Source organism: Poromitra crassiceps (genome assembly GCF_964638095.1).
Source record: "Poromitra crassiceps genome assembly, chromosome: 13".
Lineage (NCBI taxonomy): Eukaryota > Metazoa > Chordata > Actinopteri > Beryciformes > Melamphaidae > Poromitra > Poromitra crassiceps.
The window spans coordinates 33,407,909-33,431,800 of record NC_139644.1 but is presented as its reverse complement, the minus strand read 5'-3'; the positions used below and the strand labels follow the sequence as shown (position 1 = coordinate 33,431,800).

Sequence of the window (23,892 nt, the reverse complement as noted above, 5' to 3'; positions counted from 1 at the left end):
GACCATACATCTTCATACATGTAGCAATCACAATAAAACAGCACTTGCCTCATCCATGTGGTTGTTGTCCATCGCTACGGGCAATTCGTGTTCCTAATATCGCGTAAACATGCCAGTGTAATTTCGGATTTCAACTACTCCACAGCGCCATGTATCGGTTCAGAGGTTGTACTGCACGGGTTAAAATGATGAGCGCTTCTGCTGTTTCTGCGGCTGTCAAAGGTGTTCACAAAGCAAATAAAGACAATCAATGTTACTCAACCCCCGCATGTACAGCAGACTAAGACTATTTGTAACGAAGGTATAAACAAATGGCAAATCTAGTTTAGTAAAACGTAGATACTTGAGTAAAGAATACAGGTACAATAAAGAAAAGAAAAAAAGAACATGAAGACATGACAAGACAACATGAAGACATGACAAGACAACATAAAGACATGAAGACATTTTGTTGGCTACTCATTTCCCCATAACAATCGAATTGCCATATAGTTTGCTATTCCCCTTGTGCCTTTGGTCATTTATTATATAACCGGTCTGACATGAAGCTGTACAGTAAGGTAGATACTTAATGTGTGTCACCGTTTGGAGTCATCAACATATATACATGTCATGATGAACGGTACGACAACAATGCCCCTCTCATGACTGATGCAGTGTCCCTCTGGTCCAATCGATAACGAGTATGTCCTTTTGTTTGGACCTGTAGGTGATTGTAGCCCTTTGGACCAATCCAATAAAATGTTGAAGGCAGTGTCAACAGCTCACCCCCCCCCCCCCCCCCACCCCCACCCATTTTGCATTGACTTGATAGTATATAGAGTCAGAGTGTAGTGACAGGGAAGAAGCAAAAGTCTTAGGCTGGATTTGAACCCATTACTTGCTACAGTATGTGCTTCAGCCAACTGAACCACCAGTACAGCCCAACTGGTGTATCTTTGAAAAGGATAGAATGTAGTCAGTGGTGAGCTGTACAACTGTAACAGACGATTTCTATAACAACTATAAGAGACAGACCATAGGGCAACACGAGTAACTAATCAGTTTAAAAAAATGCCTAAAGATATATTCTTTGGAAGCCATGGATATTCAGTATAGATATACAGATAGAGATTGGCACCTGCTCTGGCTGTACTTACACTGTGCTAGTGTGCTCTAGCTGTACTTACACTGTGCATGACAAACTGAGTCCCTAATCCTATTTTTCCCCCTCTTCCATTGCAGAGAGAGGCTAATAGCAGCCAACATGGCCAAGATGCCCAAGATGGTTGCTGACTGGCGCAGAGAAAAGCGCGAGTCTAAAGTGAAGCAGAAAGAGGAGAAGGCGCGCAAAACAAAGCTGCTGGCTGAGGCCCGCGAGCGTTTTGGCTACGCGCTGGACCCCCGCAGCTCCAAGTTCCAAGAAATGGTTTCTGAAATTGAAAAGGAGGAGAAGAAAAAGAAGAAAATAATCAAACGCAGACAGAAAGAGGAGCAATCAGCAGCCCCTGCTGCTCCTCCTGTTGCCTCTTCCTAGTCTTGGACTCACTCATTTTGAATAATGGACGTGATTATCTATTTATAACTGGGTCAAACCGTATTTGCAAATACTTTGTATGGTTTGTTTTAGCCTACTGATAGCCAGGTGGGTGGGTTTTGCTGCATAAGACAATACAATGAGACATTTATAGCACACTGTGAACAACATAACACTGTAAATTGTCCTGGTGCAGTAAACTTATCTTTTCTCTGAGTAGGTGGAAATATATCAAGACTTATTTGCCAATACCCTACAACCCATGTCTGTTATGCATTTTGCAAATTTGTGTATTTGTTCAAATGTCATCTCCATACTCAACATTGTTCTTCCTATACAAACCAAACAGTATAGCCATCAGTGTAATAAATTAACCTCTGTACAGAGCACTTGTCCACATTGTTTCAAACAGCATGTTGTATGGTTTTGTCTACCAAAATACATCCTAAGTATGTACAATTATCGGATGACAAACAACTGTTATTTCTGGTGCATTTAAGACAAACGCATTGTGAATGTTAATATGTAGAATTTATTTACGCAAAATAATTTTTGTACAGTTAGTAAAAACAGTAGTCTGGAAAGTGCATACGGCAATCCATGTATGCCTATACAAACACTGAAATTATTGCAAACACTCCCAAAAAAGTGAGTTTAGAACAGTAAACAGCTGCTGCATACATTTACAAATACTGACTGCCGACAGATGGAAACTCAAGCCAGTAAACTATACTAAGTAGCTGTTTAAGAGATTTTTGTGTCGGGGGGTGTCTTTACATAGCAAATACTCTAACATTTTAACAACTTATAAGATTGCTCATTCCAAAACCTCTCCAGCACAGTAAAATATTTACGCAATAATCATGTACAGTATAATTAAACCATTAATATACATTTCATAGGGAAAAAGGACATTCAGAGTGGCGTTCAAATCAATTGCTGATTAAGATTTAGTGTTCCTTCATTTTCAGTGTAAACATTAATAAAAGCATTGTCCATAAAAGGATGGATATATATACTCAATTCTGTGTAAACCAATGGATGGTAGTGAAGTTAACAGCTCCAACCTCATTGTAGGGCAGAACAATTAATCTAAATATTATCTAATCCAATATGGCCATGTACCTGTAAGTGCAATATCCAAATGGCAGAAGCTGCAATTTTTGATCAAGGTAAACTGACAAAACACCTTATAAATAAATGAAGTAATTTAGCGCTGCAGAGATGCTCTGGTCTGCAAATCTTGTTCTCCACATGAGGGAATTTTTTTCTTTGCTATAGACCCCAACAAATGTCACATGAGTTTTGGTTTTTCAGTGAAAATGAAATTTGTAATGAAAAAATGATCATTCACACTAATCGTGAATGATATCGCAATTGTAATCTGTCAAAAATAATTGCAATATCTTGAGGCCTACCCCATTGGACACCTTCATTCTCTTGGAAGATAATCAGGGATGGAAAGGGTGTTGCACTAATTGTCCGGCGGTGTGTCAGTGCAGACAGTGACACAAAATGACAGAATATTGGGAGTTTATTGGAGTACCTGAACACAGCAATAAAGACAGAGACTGAGGGTGAGGGAGGGTCCAGTGTGTGCAGTCTCGTACGTCAGGAGGAAATGTGTTGGCCTATAGATGGGTGGTCTCCTCCTGGCCCCCCTGGTCGGCCTGGAGCTTATAGATGGGTGATCTCCTCCTGGTCCCCCTGGTCGGCCTGGAGCTTATACAGTAGATGGGTGATCTCCTCCTGGCCCCCCTGGTCGGCCTGGAGCTTATAGATGGGTGGTCTCCTCCTGGCCCCCCTGGTCGGCCTGGAGCTTATAGATGGGTGGTCTCCTCCTGGCCCCCCTGGTCGGCCTGGAGCTTATAGATGGGTGATCTCCTCCTGGCCCCCCTGGTCGGCCTGGAGCTTATAGATGGGTGATCTCCTCCTGGTCCCCGGGGTCGGCCTTGAGCTTGGCGAGAGCGGCGTGCACCCTGAACTGCGTACGAGACTCCATGGAGTATTCTTTGTAGTTGTTTCTGAAAGGTGAAAACAGCACAGACACATTTTAAGAGAAAAGAAATGCTATACCCTCATGTAAATTAGTATTAGGGTTAGACCAATATATCAGAACACAAAATCTTATATATTTTTAGTATGGAACTTTATTGAATATTGGCGCAAAAATATTGTCCATTGGCAGCTTCAATACAAAAATGTATCGACCTTCAAGAGCCTGTATCAGTCAAACCTTAGACATATTTTTGTATAAGACAGCCTATTAGAAGTACTATTATGTTAATAAGCAGAGAGTCACGTCTACTTGGAGCTGCTCCTATATTAGCATTAGCATTCTTTTACTTGGCATTTATCTAGTAAACATAGGTAAATAAAGATACAGGAATCTTTGTAATATCTGAAATGGTTCTGTGCCCTTGCACACATAGGGGCCGGACGCTTCACTGCAGCTGCCCACCGCTCCTGGCCTGACCATGGAGGAGGATGAGCCAGGATGGGTCAAATGCGGAGGACAAATTTCATGGCGCCTCCAAAAGCGTGTGTGTGTTTGTACTGGCTGCCGTGCACGTGTGTGCATGCCACAAAGGTGTTTGTGACAAAGATGGGGTTTGTCCGGTTTGTTTATATATATATATACCGGTATATATATATATATATATATATATACTGTACATATATATAATCTGTAACTGACTGTGTGACCGGGTTTGACTGCATCTTAGCCCTTGTATGCAGCAATGAAAGTGCAGTGCAGGAGTAACTCACTTGGCCTTGAGTAGTAGTTTGACAGCCTCGTCTCTCCTGCCCTGCTCTATATACAGCAGACTGAGCTCCAGCAGAGAGTTCGGCACCAGGTAGTGGTCAAACTTGATCTTCTTCTCACTGCACACAAAGGATGATGGCGATTGGTGAATGATGATGTTTGATTCTACCCACTTGTCAAATAAATACAGTATATTGTTATGGAAGCGTATTGCATGCATAATTCAAATGGAAATGTAAAATTGTAAATTCGGCATGTAATCCGATTTTTTTTTATTTAAATTTGCCATTTGTATGTGCAGTTTTTGGCTTAAAATGAAAATTCATATTCATGTTATTTGCATTTGACATTTCCTATACTACCGTATATAGCATTGACATTTCATTTAAACAGATTTGCATGCTTTATTTTTTAGCTTTATTCAAATGATGCAAATTGAACAATTAAAATGTATTTCCTGAACTGCATATATATGTTAGTTTAATGTGATTATGCAATAATGGTGTCAAAATTATAACTGATTATGTCATTTACCTTATATGGGTTAGCACTCTCTAATAGAGCATTTTACATTTCATTATCAAGGACAATATAATGATGTAAAGGTGGCAAAATGTAAATAGTTGTCCAAATGTAAAAAGCAAAACAGCGCCCCCTGTCTTTAACATTTAATAACTTTTCACTGTGCTGATTCCCTGGAAAAATGCAATTCCAAATGCAATTCCAGGGCACTGCATTAACATCATTACAGGTGCCCGCCCGCCCGCCCACCTGTCAGTCATCCCATTAAGGCGGGTCTTGCGTTGTCATGAGAAACGTCAGTGGGATTTCAACAAAGTCATCCTTCAGCTCCATGCAAATATTTGATGATGGGTGAGTTTAGAGGATTTTATCCTGAGCAAACATTACACTCATTGCTGATCCTGTACATGCAGTTAAGAGTTGCCCTTAGAACTTTTCTTCAGTAAACGGTAAAGGACAGATATGAGAAAAAGCTGCAGTTAGGATTCTGAGCAAATACTACAAGTCTAAAGGCTTTTCAGGAGAGTATTGGACAACTTATTAGGATTAATACACCTATTGTTTGAACGGTGCACCTGCATAAGATTTTTCCATGCAGACAGCCAAGGAAATAAGATAAAATAATAAATGAATGGATTTCTAGCAGCTGGTTTCTCGAGTCGCTTGCCGTGTGAACTAGGGATGCAGGGGTTAACCGGTTTGACTATTAACCGCGATTTCAAACGTCACGGTTATATAACCGCAGAGGCTCCGTGACACCGGGTGTTTTGTTGTCAAAATAAGTCCGTCAGTTTAAACTCCCATGCGGCGCAGACAGCGCTGGAACGAGAGGAACCGGTCTCTCGCTTCGTTTCCGCACGGACTATTTTAGTGGGTGCACAAAACACAGCTCTCCCACCAGTCTGCTCCCAATAGCATAGCCATGGACGTCAGCCAAACATAAACTTTTCAGAGACGTGCGCGATGCGACAGTTGCCTGACACGAACTGTGGTCTCCGTGGCCTCTTAATTTGTTTACTGAACGGCCATCGATGTAACGACGTAACGCTAGTTAGTTATCTCTCCCTTGCCTACGCTAGCATTACAGCTAACGTAATGGCAGAGCCTGAGAGACCACAAGCAACTCAAAGAGATGATCTCTTCCCCCCCAAAACATGTCTAAAGTCATCGGTATGGCAGCATTTCGGTTACAAAAAGGACGCCCAGGGTGTTGTTAAAGATGACGGTTACCCAATCTGCAAAACCTGCCGAAGTTGCAGTCGCAGTCAAGGGCTCCAACACCTCCAACCTTCTACAACACCTGCATAACGTTAGATGATTAAAAATGAATAATAATCAAACTAATAGGCATGGATGAGGATGACACAGTTGATGATAACACTCAAGTGTATTACCCACATTCATTATATTTCTCATAGGAGGTCACTAAAAGTTAATCAACATTTACACTAAAAGATAAGTTAGATCTGTTTTTCCACCAGGTTTTACAAGTTCTCTACTCAGGTGATCCAAAAGAAATGTAGAAAAATAATACACCTGCCTGACTATGTTTTGTTCCAAAGAGATCTACTGTCATAAATATTACAGTCAGACTTTGTTTATTTTATTTATCATTTTGGACAAATATTTGCCTTTATTTACCTTTCAAAAGACAGCAACCTTTAAACAATGCATGGACAATACAATAAAACCTCTGTTCAAAGAATGCTCATGTGATTTTTATACGTCCATAAATAATCGTGAAACCGTGATAATCGTGGTTTTTTCTCAGACTATAATCGCACATCAAAAAAAAAAATCGCTGCATCCCTAGTGTGAACACATGGCATGACTTCTGTTCGTTCCAAATGAATGAATCCTAGAGCTCACCTGGTATACACCTTGTTGAAGCATTCCTCAGCTGCCTGGAAGTGGCCCTGGTTCTTTAGACACAGACCCTTGAGCAGGTGGATCACACAGCGGTCATCCACTGAATAGCTGTTATCTGTGGAGGAGGAGGTGGACAGACACCATCAGCGACACCCGGCTCTTAACGAACCCTCACAGCAGAAACATTTTCAGATTTCCAAGTGATCACATGTCGTTAGGTTTCAGGTAATGCAGTTTGCCCTTTGTAATTCCGACTGCCTGGGATGGTGGTGATGTGTTGTATTACCAGGAGACTCCAGCAGGGTGCGCTCTGCCTCCATCAATGTCTGCATTATGCCCTCAGTCAGATCCAGTCGCTTACTGATCACAGTGAAACCATTCCACATGTACATCATCTCCTATAATAAAGCATAAAATGATGGGGGGGAATTATTAGAAGTTAGTGTGGGTCGAACATACTACCAGTAACCTTTGTCTTGCTAAAAGCTGTTCTTTCCTACCTTGTGTTTTTGCTATGCTTGTCTTATATAATATACGTTTGTTCAATGTTGCTCATTGATTGTGTTTAGTTAGATCATGCTGTGAATTAGGGTTAGCCTATATAAATAAACAGACTTGACTTGGCCTGTGTGTGTGTACGAGTGTCAGAGATGCGGACTTGGACTTGGGACTTGGACTTGAGTCGCACTTAAGTCTCACCCACAGTGACTTGAGACTTGACTTGAGACTCATCCTCAAAGACTTGAGACTTGACTTGGACTTGAGGTTTGGGACTTGTGAACAATCTTTTTTTTTTTTTGTGCATTAACATTAAGGAAATCTATACTGATGTCATCCAATCAATGCTGATACTGTATGCTAATAGATAAAGGAGTGAGGATAATACAGTACATGCTTTGAATTCCTTAGTTTTAGCTATGCAGTGTTCTAAGCAGACTGGATGGCATGCAGCAGATGATAGAACGCTCATCCATAAGAAACTTGAGACTTGACTTGGACTTGTGACCAAAGACTTGAAACTTGACTTGAGCTCAAAGACTTGAGACTTGACTTGGACTTGCAAAAATGACTTGTGAGCATCCCGTGTGTGTGTGTGTGTGTGTGTGTGTGTGTGTGTGTGTGTGTGTGTGTGTGTGTGTGTGTGTGTGTGTGTGTGTGTGTGTGTGTGTGTGTGTGTGTGTGTGTGTGTGTGTGTGTGTGTGTGTGTGTGTGTGTGTGTGTGTGTGTGTGTGCGCGCATGCAGCCTCACCAGCACTGGTACTGGCAGCCGCACCGGGCTGTGAGCCTTATAGCGTCTGGCTTTGCGGATGGCAAACTTCTCAGTTGGGGGAGATTTCCCTGCTATCTTCTGCTTTAAGGTGGGCACCTGTCTGGAGGCACAGGACAAGAATGAAGGCACATTTGGAAAGAAAGGGCTGGTTAGTGTGAGAGTCCCTTCAAAGAAAAATATGAAAGGTGGCATTGACTCCTTGTTCTACTCCTTCTGTCTGTGTTTACATTGTGGGACAAGTGTTTGTGTGTTTACCTAAAGAGCAGTACCTCATCTTCCCCAAAAGGCCTGCTCTCGTCTTGAGGCAGCATGCTGAGGTAAGCAGCCTTCATATACACATACATAGCCTGAGAGAGAAAACACAACAAGAGGATTCATTCATTTTGTACACAGAGTCTACCAGTCTGACGACTAATATGACTCTGAGACAGAATATGTCCAGGTTTGTGCTGTATAGTGGATGTTCACGCAAAGACTTCCACTTCCGTGCACCGTCGTTACTGTTTACAGTCAAACTGACCCGAGAATGGAGTTGGAGCTGATGGATTCTAGGCCCAGACGACATTTCAGTTATTAATAATAATAATAAATAGCTGGATATGAGACGTCGTTGGACTTAAACAATGACGGAAGGGGCAGGATGCCTGTTGTCCAGCAGACAGGGTTCCCACATGTACTTAAACATCAAATTCAAGGACTTACCCAGGCTCAATTGCCTCAAATTCAAGGACCCAAAGTAGCACAGTTTGAGACACGGATCAAGGTTAACTACTGTTACAACACTGAACATTGTTATAATGAGAACATGCAGGCTTTACAGAAGCTCACAGCCAAAAATGTAAATGAGAGGGAGGCTTGAATGTGTGAACACTTATCCACTGTACTGTGTTAAACCTATTTACTAGGGGTGTCACGATACACTAATTTCACGATACGATACGATACACGATATTGGGTTCACGATAACGATACGATATTTTAACAATATTTTTTTTAACAAAAGTAAATAATTTTTATGTATTTATTTATCATTTATTTAACCATGTGAGTCCCGTTGAAATCGAAACCTCTTTTCAAGGGAGCCCTGGGAAAATACTGGAAAAATAGCCTTTCATTTGAAATACACAAAATACAAAACAAATGCTGTTTTTGGAAATTGTTATTATAATAACTAGAAAACAACATGGAAGATAATGCTTCTCTTGCAATAGAATGTGTCACACTGTCAAACAAAATGTTTGTTGCATGCTGAAAGAAAAATAAAGTATACAATCTATTTCTTAAATAACTCATGCTCAATGGTCCCTAAACGTATGTAATCTTATGTACCCCTTGAGCTGTTTTGCCATGCCAGTAGTAGTCTGCCCCCTCACTCATGCGTGTTGATTCTGCTAAATTTGTTCTATTATTATTCAGGAGATTTTTTTTTTTTTTTTTTTACAATATCATTTTTTTCTGACGATACGCATATCATGACGTTTCGATATCGCGATATATCGTGCGACGAAATATCGTGACACCCCTAGTATTTACTAATGTTAAGTTTTAAAAAATCGAAAGGACTTCAATTTCTATGCTTGCACAAAATATATAAATTGAAGCTCTTTCAATGGCCCATATCTATTTAGGTATATTTTCAAAAACTTTTCAAGGCCTTGATTTTCTCTCTCAAATTCTTTCAAGAATTGTAAGGACCCATGGGAACCCTGTGATAGATGAACCACAGGAAACCACACAGTTTATTAACTCGTCACTAAGCTTCTGCTTTCCCAAAACATATTAGGGGAGCAAACGGTTCATTCTGGTCCGTTCTGGCCCGGGTCTTGTGTTCAGTACCTTGGACCAGCGGCTCTCCTGGCTCAGCAGGTCCGCGTAGAAGTAGGCCATCTTCCACACGCGCTTGTAGGTGAAGCACCACATCAGCTCCCAGTAGCACATGTGGTGGAACTCCTTCCACGCCTGCTGGGCCTTGCAGCCGTCCTCAAACAGGGCCACCGCCTGTTGGCACAGCCGCATTGTAACATTTTAACAGTCCAATAAAGGATCTATGAGTGTGACAATGCAGGGAGGAATTTGCCTATAAAAGATGAACAGTGGGGATTGGTCCAGTGGGTAAAACAGTGGGGATTGGTCCAGTGGGTAAAACAGTGGGGATTGGTCCAGTGGGTAAAACATGCCACAAACACAGATTAACAGTGGGGATTGGTCCAGTGGGTAAAACATGCCACAAACACTACCAGGGTAAAGGAATTGATCCCTCAACTTAAATAAAAAAAAAAAAGAGAAAAAGACTCAGTGGCTCAGTGGTTAGTTAGCGCTGTTGCCTCACAGCAAGAAGGTCCCAGGTTCGAACCCCGGTCCGTCCCAGGTCCTTTCTGTGTGGAGTTTGCATATTCTCCCCATATTTGTGTGGGTTTTCTCCGGGTGTAGTTAGAGAATTTTAGCAAAATGCTTGGACCATCTGTGAAAAAATTTACTACCAATAGCTTTCTTCACCAATGTGTTCTTATAGGTGTCTAGAATCACCTCTCAATTATTGCAAACCCAAATCCTTGTGGAAAATCCTGGAGAGCCAATCAAAGTTAAGGTGCCCCGAGGGCTTGGGTGAAAAATATGATAAAAATTAAAAGTCTAAAATGAACTTGTGGGGTGTCTAACTAGGGGTTTTCAGGGGTGCTGAATCCATTCCAAACATTGTTTTTGAGTAAAAATGTCTCCCTGACCATATGATATTGGTATATTGGTTATTGTTATGTTATTGTTATGTGTTATGTATGTGTTATGTATGTATGGATTTTCCACGAGGATTTGGGTTTGCACTAATTGAGAGGTGATTCTAGACACCTATAAGAATACATTGGTGAAGAAAGCTATTGGTAGTAAATGTTTTCACAGATGGTCCAAGCATTTTGCTAAAATTCTCTAACTAGTGCTCCGGTTTCCTCCCACCACCAAAATACATGTAAGTTAGGGTTAATCAGTCAGTGCGCCCTGACCAAGGCAATGGCAAAAGAGCTGGAGTTGGTCCCCGGGCGCTGCACTGCACTGCGGCTCCTAGTTCTAGGAAGGCTCCTAGTAGAGGATGGGTCAAATGCAGAGGATGAATTTCCCCATGGGGATAAATAAAGGATAACTTAATAACTCCCTGGGAGACCCATACCACCACTAACATATCATATATAAGGATAATGGGGAAAGAAAATCCCAAACCCTCCCAATTGGCTTATATTAAGAAGAGACATACATGTACAGGAAATTAAACATTTGCCATCATTCTTTCAAGCCAAGCTATTAAAACATTTTGGGAACCATACCTCATCAATGTTCCCCTTGATCTCCTCCGTCCTGCCTGCGAAGAACAGGAATATTGCTCCCTGGATAGAAGAGAGAGAAATGATGGTTCATAAAAAGTGGAGTCTGATCCTGCAGTATTGCTCAGTATGGGCTCTAGAAAATTAACCATCCTGTGCTCAGTTATGTAATATAACGCGTGTTAAGTTCCCATCAATCAGTAGGCACCCACATTGTATAGAGACGTCAGCTTGTACCAGTACATGATGTGTCATACAGTGTTGAGTTTGCTCTCTGGGCTGGGCAGGCATGTGGGTAAAAGGTGGAGCGGAGACAGGGATTGGGAAGCATGTGAGTGGGAGGAGCAATAGAGTGAAGGTGTGCGAGAGCAAGTCAAGTGGAGGAAGGATGGTGTGAGGGAGCGGGGGAGGCTGGCGGGGGCAGGAGGGGTTGTGTGACGAGTGGAAGGTGGAGCGAACGAGTGCGCCGGGGGAAACCTGAGTGGGGGAGTGAGGGGGTGTGGGAGGAGCAACTTCTGAGTGGGGACAAGACCCCTGAGTGGGGGAGTCAGGGGGTCTGACTCTGGGAGGAGCGACCCCTGAGTGGGAGGAGTGACCCCTGAGTGGGGGAGTCAGGGGGTCTGACTCTGGGAGGAGCGACCCCTGAGTGGGGGAGTCAGGGAGTGTGGAAGGATTGAAGTGGTAGAAGAAGAAGAGGAGGAAACCGTGTGAAAAAGAGGAAAGTTCACTGTGCAACAGACAATTGCGTCTGTCTAAAATGCAACCAAACATGAGTCATTTAGTAGTTTGAAGATCAAAATAGCTAAACTATGTGAAGTAGGCTAATTATGTTCTCAATCATACGGGTGGGGGGGGGGGGGGGGTTAAAGTCCTAATTTTGGAGCGCTTTCGGGTCTTTTTGAAGAGGCGGATGGCAGTTGGGTAGAAGCCGTCCCTGTGATGGGAGGTTCTGGTACTGCAAGACATCAGTCTTCTGCCATGGGGGAGGACCCTGAAGAGTTTATGTCCTGGATGTGTGGGTCAACCACAATTTTCGGAGACTGCTTAGTCGTCTATCAAAACCTCTAGTCGACACTGTGCATAGTAGTCGACTAGAAGTCATCTTGGTTTTAGGAATAAAAAACAAAATAAAGACAGGTTTGTCTCTCCCTGTTTCCACAGTGCAGAATAAAGCGGTACAGCAGATATGCCCGCTGAGGGGCGCTGTGGTTCAGTGTTATATCTGATCATATTTAATATCGCAATACTTTGTGAATATCGCAATACCACCGATTGATACACAACCGATTTATTTTCTAAATAGACGATCTTTAGTGGCACTCACCTGTGGGTAGCGGAGCCGGAAAGGCTTCAGCAGCTGCTCAGCCTCACTCACCTCTCCCTCACCTGTGCCTAGGAGGACATGACGACATGAGATCATTTGGCATGCCAGTTTGTTCATAACACTAGAATGTTGGTTCCTTTGAAAGGTTGCTTTTACTTCAATTTCACTCATTTTCTCATCCCCAAATGGATCATACAGAATGCTTCCTTGGACGGGGAAAACATTTATGAAATTAATTGAAAGCAAAGGATCTTCTGATACGATCTCCATGATCTGAGAGCGGTGTGGCGTGCAGATGTTGCACAGTAATACCCAATATGAAAGTGAGGAAGGTGTGGTAGCAGAGCAGTAGCAGGGCACACAGCATGGAGCGCAGGTTCATGGCCGTCGCACCATCGTGCAGCTGGGACAGACCGTATTCCTACACGGGACGGACCACACATGGAAGAGTTAATGTGCTGCTCAGGGAGAGACTTCTGAAAATATGTAGGAAATCCATTCTCATATCATACCTTGTCTCCAGAGAAGCCTGCGAACTCTAACACTTTAAGTATCCGTGCAGGAAATAGGGAGAGAGTCTGGAAGTGAAGAAGAATTGATCAACAAATTGATACGTGCATCTCATCAGCTAGTGGGGTTGCAGGTTGCTTGTGTTTACGTACCAAGTTAAATGCCCCAATTCCAAACGCTACTCCTCCCTGTAAGTGGACGTGGCTGGGTCCTTTGAGGGAGCCGTGAGACTGTATGTAGGTATGCAGCTCTCTGGGTGAGAAAAGGAAATTATGTCGTAAAGTAATTTGACAACATAATTCAGCATAATAACATCTGAATGTGCAAAAAAGCACATCTAAATTCACTGGTAACAGCAGGTATTCTTGACATAGAGTGTCCATATTGTTTTAACAACTGTGGAAACTCGCTCGTACTAAGTAACTGTAAGTCACATATGTATTTTCTATCATATCATATTGCCAGTGACTTAATATTCCCAAAGTTGATTCCCCGTCTTTCCTGCGAGGACTCACTTGTAAATCAGGTAACTGTTCCGGACTTTGATTCCTCCCTTGATAAAACTCACCATGTTCTCATCCTGTAAGAAAATGAGGGGAAATAAAAAATGATCTTAATAACTGAACGAGGACCATTAACATAGCATCATGCTGGACAGCAGAGTGGAGGTTTTGTAGCAAAAGGGCAGTAAAAGACATGTCTCTAATTTACAGGGGAGCAAAAACAAAATGTCATATGACCGCATCTTTTTGATTCAAAGTTTAATGTAGGAACAATTCTTACTTTTACAGAGATTAAGATTAATTAAAATCACGTTTATATATATATATATATATATATATACGGTATATATATATATATATACGGTATATATATATATATATGTATATGTATATATATATATATACATATATATATACATATACAGTATATATATATACTGTATATGTATATATATATGTATATATATATATATATATACCGTATATATATATATATATATATATATATATATATATATAGTATGCAGATTGAAGACAATTTAATGTCAAGAATAGTGAGCAAAAGATGGGTCAATTTATGCCTAGAATGGTTCAGAATAGGGTTACGTGAATCCGTTTGGAAGGTAGGCAACTTTTTGTGATTGCCACGCCCCCTTTCAGCCAGTGGGTGTGGAAAGTTAATCAGTTCTAAGGTTGGCCCATGACCAACCTTTCTAGAAAGTTTCGTGCAAATCCGTTGATAACCTTTTGAGATAGCAGACAGACAAAACAGGGGAGAAAACATGACCTGGAGGCAACGACTCCAGTTCGCATGCTAAAAACTGAATTTGCATTCACTTGAAAAATGCTAATTCTTAACACACCTTTGCTCTTATTCGATTGTGGCTCTCCCTCCTCAAGTCATGAGAGGTTGTGCTTCTTATGCAATAGAGCCAATCACAATGTTTGTTTACAATAACGTCCGGGTCGACGACGCCTGCCTCATGTACATACAGTTCAATGGAGCGGAGCAAACGGGGGCGGGGAACAACTGAGATCAAGAGAAAATGCTTGAGTCATAAATGCACGTTTGATGCTTTCATATCTCATGAATTAACAACACTTTCACTAAGGTTAGTTTGGAGACCTAATTTACCGGTTGTTGTCAGATAGAACTCAACAAGCCCTCCCTAAATATAGAATCAGACTAATTTGTGGCACTTTTCACCCCTTTTGCACTAAACCCTCAATATAGTAACTTGGAAAAGACATACTTGGATTATATACTGACTTTATCTAAACCAAGACCCACAAATTTGATTACTCGGGTAATGCCATATTTTTGTAAGTTGGAAACTTTGGTGCATTGCTAGTTAAAATCATCTTTACATGCGGTCCCCACAAGATGTGTGGTGTGTTCGCGGACCTCGCGAGGCAGTTGAAAATCATGAGACAACGATCACATAACAAATCCATCTTACCACGCTCAAATCTATTGTTTTGAATCCGAACCACCAGTGGTTCGCACCAATCAGCATCCAGAGGCGGGCTTTGGTGTGACGCCAGCGAGAGCAACCCCGTGATAGATGTGATAGACAGATGGTTCATCCAATCACCTGGCTGCCATTTTTTTTAAAGTGCCTGCCCTTCAAAATGGTTTTCCAAGACGAGCGACTCGTTGCCAGATGGTTATGTGAAAACAAACCATCTGGCAGTCAGGTTATGCGTTCACAGAGCCTTGGAGGAAATAAAACAGCGGATATAGACTGGAATAGGCCTGTAGTTATAGACCTGGAATAGACCTGTAGTTATAGACTGGAATAGGCCTGTAGTTATAGACTGGAATAGACCTGTAGTTATAGACTGGAATATACCTGTAGTTATAGACTGGAATAGGCCTGTAGTTATAGACTGGAATAGACCTGTAGTTATAGACTGGAATAGGCCTGTAGTTATAGACTGGAATATGCCTGTAGTTATAGACTGGAATAGGACTGTAGTTATAGACTGGAATAGACCTGTAGTTATAGACTAGAATAGACCTGTAGTTATAGACTGGAATAGACCTGTAGTTATAGACTGGAATAGACCTGTAGTTATAGACTGGAATAGACCTGTAGTTATAGACTGGAATAGACCTGTAGTGTCCTGGAATGAGGAAGTGAAGTGAAGTTACTGCACCTGGAGGAATGTGAGAGCAGCTCTTTGGAGTTGGCATTCAGCGTAACACGCTTCAGCATGGAGCTGCTCTGCAAACACACACACACACACACACACACAATAAGACAAACTGCTCAGGTCAATAAGTATTAGGAAACCTCCAGCATCAGATACTCTTACATTGTTGATGTACTGTAAATGGATGATGGATGGTGTACGACCCCCTTAATAAAATGCAACATGTCTTGTGGTGGCATTGCATTCTGGTCTATTGAGGCTACTGTGTGTGGATAAGTTGGTCTCTCTGGGGCATCTGGGTAATTGTAGAGTTATAAGCACGTGCCTACCACCGCGGAGACCTGGGTTCAATTCCCGGTAGTGGTACTTCCGGCTTAGTCAGACATTCCTACAGACCCAATTGGCTGTGTCTGCGGGTGGGGTATGAGTCCCAGTTGCTGCACTAGTGCCTCCTCTGGACTGTTCGGGGAATAGTGTGATCCTCCCACGTGCTACGTCCTGCCGGTGAAACTCCTCGCTGTCAGGTGAAAAGAAGCGGCTGGCCAAAAGCTGGCGATTATTGTTAATAAACCTGCCATTTTTCTCTACTATCAAACTTCATTCGGGGAAGCAAACTGATAGATAGTGAAAACGGTGACAGATACCAAGGCAGACATGAACCCACTCAGGCATCTATTTTGGGATGAAAAAGGTGACTGCCACCTAATAAGGGCCTGTGTCCACCTAGCGTCTTTTCATCAGCTCCGGCATCTATTTTCAGTTGTTTCCAATGGGGGGAGAGCGTATGCGGGCGCACACGGACATCTAGAGAAAGTGCGCTGCGCCCAGCGCCTATTTTCAGAGCACTCCGGCGTTTTTGTGCGCCCGACTCCCAGCGCTTCCAGCTGAAAATATGTTAACTTTTCAGAAAGACGCTGGTGTCGGGTGCTCCTTTTCTGGCAACTAATCATATGGAGAAACTATCGCAACAGAGACAGAAAGGCTCAATTGTGGGAGCAGATTGACTAGACACTTAATATTTTTGGTGAATGTTGAGCTAAATCACTGTATTTGTGTTGTTAGCTAATGTTAGCTGTCAGCTATCAAGCTACTACCGCACTGAACTAACGTTAGTTTTAGACTGGCTTTCAGACTACTTCCTGGTATAATTGTAATCCCAGCGTTTAACGGTGGGAAAAAGACGCTAGGTGGACACAGGCCTTAAAGGTGACTAGTTGACCTGCCTGTCATTGTAGCTGTGCAGGAAATAGACAAACTTTTAACCGTGTTGAAGTGTTTTATGGTGGATTGCTTCCTTTAATACTGCAGGATGTGACACATCTAAAGCCCTTTACCTTCCGTGAGCGATTCCCCACTTGACTTGTTATTCAAACTTGCGGATTTCCGTCGAAACCTGGAAAAATTGAAATCAAACCATCACATAACATGACTTCATCAAAGCATCACATAGCATGACATCATCAAAGCATCACATAGCATGACATCATCAAAGCATCACATAGCATGACATCATCAAACCATCACATAGCATGACATCATCAAAGCATCACATAGCATGACATCCTCAAAGCATCACATAGCATGACATCATCAAACCATCACATAGCATAGCATGACATCATCAAACCATCACATAGCATGACATCATCAAAGCATCACATAGCATGACTTCACTATCAACTGAACTGAAGACAGTGTTATTAGTCCTGGTGTTAATGTCAATATTGTGCGAGACCGCGTTCATCCACCAATCAAATGTGTGACTGAACAGCTGTCATTGCTCATGCAAACACAGTCAAAGTCCAGCATGGTGCGAGAGACCGGGCTACTTCCCATGCAAATGCACTATTTGCCTGAACAGATCATGAGTGTGGACCAATGGGTCAGCTGGAGGGTCAAATGCTAAGTAAGAAGGAAGATATACGTGCTTTTTAACCACACGTTCATGTAGACAACAGGCTGTGTTGTGAACGGAATGGTTCACATACTTGCCTAGGTACTTTGTGTGTTAGACATTGTTACTGGAGGATACCACTAGAGGGCACACCGGAGAACTCAGGCCGTATAGAACGTCCGTATACATTCAGGCGGTGTCTCGTCATAGACGCGTGGTCAATGGGTTAGCATAGGGGAAATCCTCTCGTTCTCCCCATTCAGCATAGTTAGCATTAAAGCTGCTAGGCCAGTCCAGGCAGACAGGATCGGGGATTCAACTCCCGCAGTAAACGCATATCTGAACAGACGTCTATGTACCTGCTCTTGAATCCCCAATCCTGTAGGGTATAGCCCCAACATTTTCCGCTGGTGAGTCAGCCCATTGAGATATACAGTATGAGGGGTTTCCCCCCACCGTTCTACACCAGAAGCAACGTTTCGTGGGCGTTCCCACACAGACCGACTGTATCTATAGAACTTCCCGATTTGCATGATGTAAACAACAGACATGGCATTGGTTGCTTCGTAACTAACAGTAGCTGATCAAGTAATTTGCAAACGGCAACCTGGCTAATTTATCGGCCAGATAAGCCCTGAGACAGCCAGGAATCTGGACGAATTAGCGGACGTTATTGTGGCGCGTTCTGTTCGTGTCCTGGCATGTGTTGGCTTTGGGGAAGTGGATAGCATAGCATGACAGAGCCAGGAGCGGCCATCTTCTCTGGGGCTGGTGTGAGCTGGGACGCAACCAAACACACATTACAAGTGGCGCCCCAACAGGGACTTGATCTGTTACTGCAACCAAACTATGTTCCAAAAGCATAGTAGTCCTATTTGCACCTGTTCCATTATAAGGTTTCATCCTTGTGTCGAACACTGAAGACAACTCTCAAGCAGAGCGAATCATGAGAGGCGCCAGGATTCACTGGTTTTAAGAGGCCCACAAAGCTACACTCCGACTACAATACACATGTAGAAACGCTCATTTCAATCAGGAATTGTGGATTTTTAGCTCTCTAAGAATGTCTGAAGATCTAACTGTCAAGATTAATAAGTGATCATAAATGTTGTGATTCAACAGTAAAATGCAGGAGAAACCCATACAACAAAATTATGTGAGATTTGAGATGTGATGTTTCTTATCCCGTCCTACTAAATCAAAGTGGGAAGATCTATTTGGGACATGGAGTCATGTTAGGCGTCAGAGCCCTCCTGACCTCTGACAGACCTCCTGGGCACTCTTCATGGTGTTCCCTGCGCTGGTGATGTCCTCATGCTGGAAGGTCATCATGGCCTGCATCTCCAGCACGGTGGCGTAGATCAGAGCGTGGTACATGCTCTCACGGATTCTGCACGGGACACACGCCAGCACAGGATCAACATCCAACACATCCTCCTCATACGGCAAACGACAGAATGAGTTCATTTCCAATGAGTCCCAAAATGACGTATGAGGGAAAGCGTGCGTGCGTGCAGGTGACGCGCCTCTCATGGAGTTCACCTGACACTGAGAAACGGTCTATACAGCAATTGCATATATACAGAATGGCAGCACTCACAATCTAGTTTAGAGTTCATTTAATGACGCACAGCAGTATAATACAGACGTTTCAGCCTAATGAGGCTTTCTTCAGTGTGAAATGATATGACAGGGGGAGCTGCCCATATATAAGGGAAGCACCCATATACTCTGTCAGAATAGGTCCTAGGCTATGTTGGGTCACAAGACTGTGACAACAACCGTCTTTGAACCTCTCTCACTGCACAACGCAGGACAAGCGTTTTTGTAGCCACGACCAAAGATACTGTAGCTCCACGTTTCTTTCACGTTGGTCATCTTTGGTCTGCGACAGCCCAAAATCGCACAGTGTGTTAAAAGACTTAAGAGGTCGCATTCGTTAACATCGGTCGTTTCTACCACCTTGAAAATCCACCAAAATTTGTTGTCGTTCTCCTCGTGAGGATGGGCTGTCACATCATATGTGGAGAGAGACAGAGAGAGAGAGAGAGAGAGAGAGAGAGACAGAGACAGAGAGAGAGAGAGAGAGAGAGAGAGAGACAGAGAGAGAGAGAGAGAGAGAGACAGAGAGAGAGAGAGAGACAGAGAGAGACAGAGAGAGAGAGAGAGAGAGAGAGAGAGAGACAGAGAGAGAGAGAGACAGAGAGAGAGAGAGCAACTGTGTGACTAACACACGCTCCCCTCGCAAAAGAAAAGATAAGCGAGCAGTAAATGCCTGGCTCCCTTTCTTCTCTCTCTCCGTATCTCCTCGCTGTCCTGCTCTGCCTTGTGTGGAGTGTTGATTTTCCAGGGCTGCCTGCCTCTCTGTCGGGTGTTGAGCCAGTTAGGCACTGGGCGTCAGCTTCAGCAAACACTTCATATCCTGGAGGGCTACCAGCTTACCAGGCCCGATAGACCCTTTTCACAGCAACCGCTTTGAGGTGGTAACGCAGGAAGTAAAGCAGGTGTAGCCAATACCATTAATGACGGTTCCATTCCAATTGAGGTGTTCCAGTGCCAGGAGGCATTAACGTTATTGGTTACGCCTGCTTTATTTCCTGCTTCACCATCTCAAAACGGGTTGCTGTGAAAAGCACGTATGCCTCGGCTGACGGGAACTTCACAGTTTTAGACCATGGTCTAAAACTGAGGTTCCTACATGACATAACACCACAGTCCACACACACACACACACACACACACACACACACTGCTGACATCACGCTAAAACACACCGCTAATGTGCTAAAGCCCAAGATACCACCACGAGCTGCAAGTTAAACAGTAAGAAGAGCTGCCTGGAAACCTGTAGAGCCACTCGGGATATTAGTTACTATTATTATGAGTTATTCAGTTACCGGGGTTAATTATTATGAGTTATTCAGTTACCGTGGTTAATTATTATGAGCTATTCAGTTACCGTGGTTAATTATTATGAGCTATTCAGTTACCGTGGCCGCAGCAGCTCCAGGCTCTCGTTGAAGTGGTTGTTGAGGAAGAGGTCCAGGGCCTCCATGCACTCGTCCAGACACTCCTTCAGGGTCATCTGTGAGGAGCTGAAACACACACACACACACACACACACACACACACACACACACACACACACAAGTGAATGTAGGCTACTACTACGTTTTTCATTATGTTAATGCCATTTCAAGCTTAAGGCTTCTTAAATGATTGAAATGTTTTTTTTAGGACAGCTATGAATAGTGAAGTTGATGCCTCTATGCATTTCTTTGGAAAGTATTTGCCTTACCATCAAGGCTTTAAAGAATCTAATAAATAAGATTGTTTTGATTTAACACTTTTTTGGGTCACTGCATAACTCCATTTCTTATTTCATCATTTTGATGTCTTTACTATTGTTCTAAAATGTGTGTCTGAACTTTTGACTGGCACACTGGTGTACATGCTTGAACTCATACACATAAACAGAAATGCATGCAGCCGCAAAGGCAAACACACAGTGTTGTCATTGGCCTTAGACAGCACCTGATCACCTAAGGTCTATTTAAAGATCCTCCATCCATGATGCAGCTTTCCTGCTGGGAGCCAAGACTGAGGTGAGCACTGTGGGGGGCCCAGAGGTGAGGTAAGAGCGCTGCCTGTAGAGTCAACACTGCACACACACACACACACACAGGGACATGTGCCAGTCCACTGGGTGTAGCCCAGAGACAGTTCAAGATGCCTTTCAGTTTGCCTAGGCTTACATACGTCCAGATAGCTTTCAATGTATGCAAAGTGTCAGGTCAGAGGGCTGGACTCATGTAGGCTACTGTAATACAGCACTGATACGATCATTTTAGTGCAGTGGTTCCAAAACTGCGTAGCATACCCCTGGGGGTACAGTGGAGGTAGTAGGCCTACTACAGGGGGTAGGACTTGAGAGAAAGGGGAAAATGGAAAAACGTAACAACAAATAATGAAAATAAATGAAACGTTAAAATACACCTGCTCAGGAGGCACTAATTGCAACTCTTTCACTGAATTTCTTATTTGGTAATGTTATCCTTCAAAAGGTGGGTTATCATTCATTGCATGATATAAGGTTAATAGTTTTCTCTCACAGGTGTCTAAGCTAAAATGTTCGTCGTTTAAGGGTAGGCTAGTGAAGCCAAGAAAAGCTGGAGACGCACTGCTTTAGTGCATCACCAGCTCACAGCTCCACACATGAAGTTACAGGATACAGCCTCCTATCCTTTCTTCTGTCATTCATTCTATCAAGAGGCGAGTTTTGTTCTCACTAATCCACTTTACATTATTTTAAGAGGAAGTAATAATGATGAACAGTAGGCTAAACTAAACATACACTTCTATTTTCATATCATCTAAAAGCACACGATTATTGGATAAAGATGAACGAGGAAATAACATTTGATGATCTTGCATTGGCAGATTCGTTAGATTTCTTTTCTTTGCTGTATTTTTACGGAACCTGGCCTAAAATAATGTCGCCAACCACAGAGCTAAAGAAACAGGCATGTCGACGTCGAAATTAATGTAGTCTTTGGTTTCATGGCGCAGTGTCGTGAGGAGACAGTAGCAGATTGACTATTGAAAGTTTTATAAGTTTACTTACTTCGTCGCAGTTGTGTCTTTCGCATTTGACATGTCTCTCTCCGCCCGGTGCGGCGTGTCCAAACACCTGTCAACAACTTCACAGCACTACTGACAGGACAAAACAATACATTCACCGATAGTATACCTCCACAACGAAGCTTTTACATTGGCTTGGTAGATTATAAAAGTTCGCATTAAGTTTCTACAGACTTGATAACTGGTTAAATTCACTTGAGGTGCTCATCTGCTGAGACAAGTGTTTGAGTGTGCGCAATGAGAGAGGAGCTGATTCAGCTGACTCCTCCTCCCTAACCTCGCGTCACCACCTCCTCCCTGTACAGACAGACAGACGCTCCACTGCCACGCACACATTCAAGTGATGCACGCTGAAATGGAAATCAGTTTTTTAGTTAGACCCACCTTTTTTTTTTACTACTTACTTACTTTATTTATTTATTTATTTATTTATTTATTTATTTATTTATTTATTTATTTATTCATTCATTTATGTATTTGTTTGTTTATTTGTTTGTTTATTTGTTTGTTTGTTTATCTATCTATGTATGGGGGGAAATCAGGAAAAAAAGTTGACAGTAAACACAGGAATGTAGATTACAGTTTTGCCACTGCCTCACCTTTTATAGCCTATACATTGTAAACCGTGCAAGAGCAAAATAAGGAGAACCCCAAAAGTAAATAGTGGTGAAATGAGTTCCACAATGGCAACAAAGTGTTTCATGTTTCTTTCAAGTTTGAAAGATGCAGTTGACAATGGGGTCCCACTTGAAAACACGGAATACTGCAGTAGCCAGTACATCCACATGGTGGTGCTGTCGTAACGTCAAAGTAGATACAACAAAAACATCCATTCTCTTTAGATCCTAAAACTTTTAATGGAACTCTGCATAGACCACATACAACTTTATAGTGTAACTGCACTGCAGCAAAAGAGTGTTTGAAACACAGCTTCACGTTAAAGGAGATAAACTATAGGCGGTTGCTAAACTACTTATCAGTGGTGGTGCTGTCCTTCCACCTATTCAGCTCAGCTTCAGCAACACAGTCATAGCAACAATCTAAAACAAATATATCTCTATATAAGGATATACATAAAAAGTCATTAGCAACAATCATGGAGGTTAAGCCAACACCAATTCTGAGGCTGCCAAGAACAATCTATCAAATCACCAAGACACAACATCATACATGTTGTGTCTTGGTGATTTGATAGGGAGAGAAGACTAGATCCACTGATAAACAGAGAGGAATGCAGGATTGTATTAATTGTAATGCAATTAACCGGTGTAGCTCCTTGTGTGTGAGTGCTTGTGCATACTAAGCCTTTCTTAAGTCTGAGACTGTGGGCCTCCCCCATTACAAAGCTTGGAAAAAGGCACCCCCTCACTCGATTTCTGGATGCCTATAGGATCATGAATGTTATTTGATCCCATAGACACTCAACAATTGAGCCAAGACAGCCTGATATTGTTGTGAAAGGTATCTCTCTGATCACAAATTTTATTAATTTCTGCCTCTGAGAAAGTGGGAAAAACAGTAGAATTCCCCAAAACTACTCTCTCTGAACTATCTTTAACCAAATCACACACATTTAGGTTGCTATACTGTATTCTATCATCTCCTTTT

General features: G+C 42.5%; 1 protein-coding gene across 1 annotated transcript; it reads right to left on the bottom strand.

Moving 5' to 3' along the window:
• Positions 1–2,035: 2,035 nt before the first annotated feature.
• LOC310787360 (tetratricopeptide repeat protein 39A) lies at positions 2,036–22,484 on the bottom strand. The gene is made up of 18 exons (XM_083648757.1): positions 22,268–22,484; positions 20,634–20,738; positions 18,902–19,033; positions 17,084–17,142; positions 15,753–15,820; positions 13,605–13,669; positions 13,242–13,341; positions 13,092–13,157; positions 12,892–13,000; positions 12,580–12,647; positions 11,259–11,318; positions 9,781–9,942; positions 8,200–8,291; positions 7,924–8,044; positions 6,961–7,072; positions 6,675–6,789; positions 4,286–4,402; positions 2,036–3,540 (listed from the first exon to the last, which is right to left on the bottom strand). The coding sequence occupies exons 1-18, from the start codon at positions 22,297–22,299 to the stop codon at positions 3,429–3,431; spliced, it is 1,695 nt and encodes a 564-aa protein (XP_083504883.1). The 5' UTR covers positions 22,300–22,484; the 3' UTR covers positions 2,036–3,428.
• Between the last annotated feature and the right edge of the window lie 1,408 nt (positions 22,485–23,892).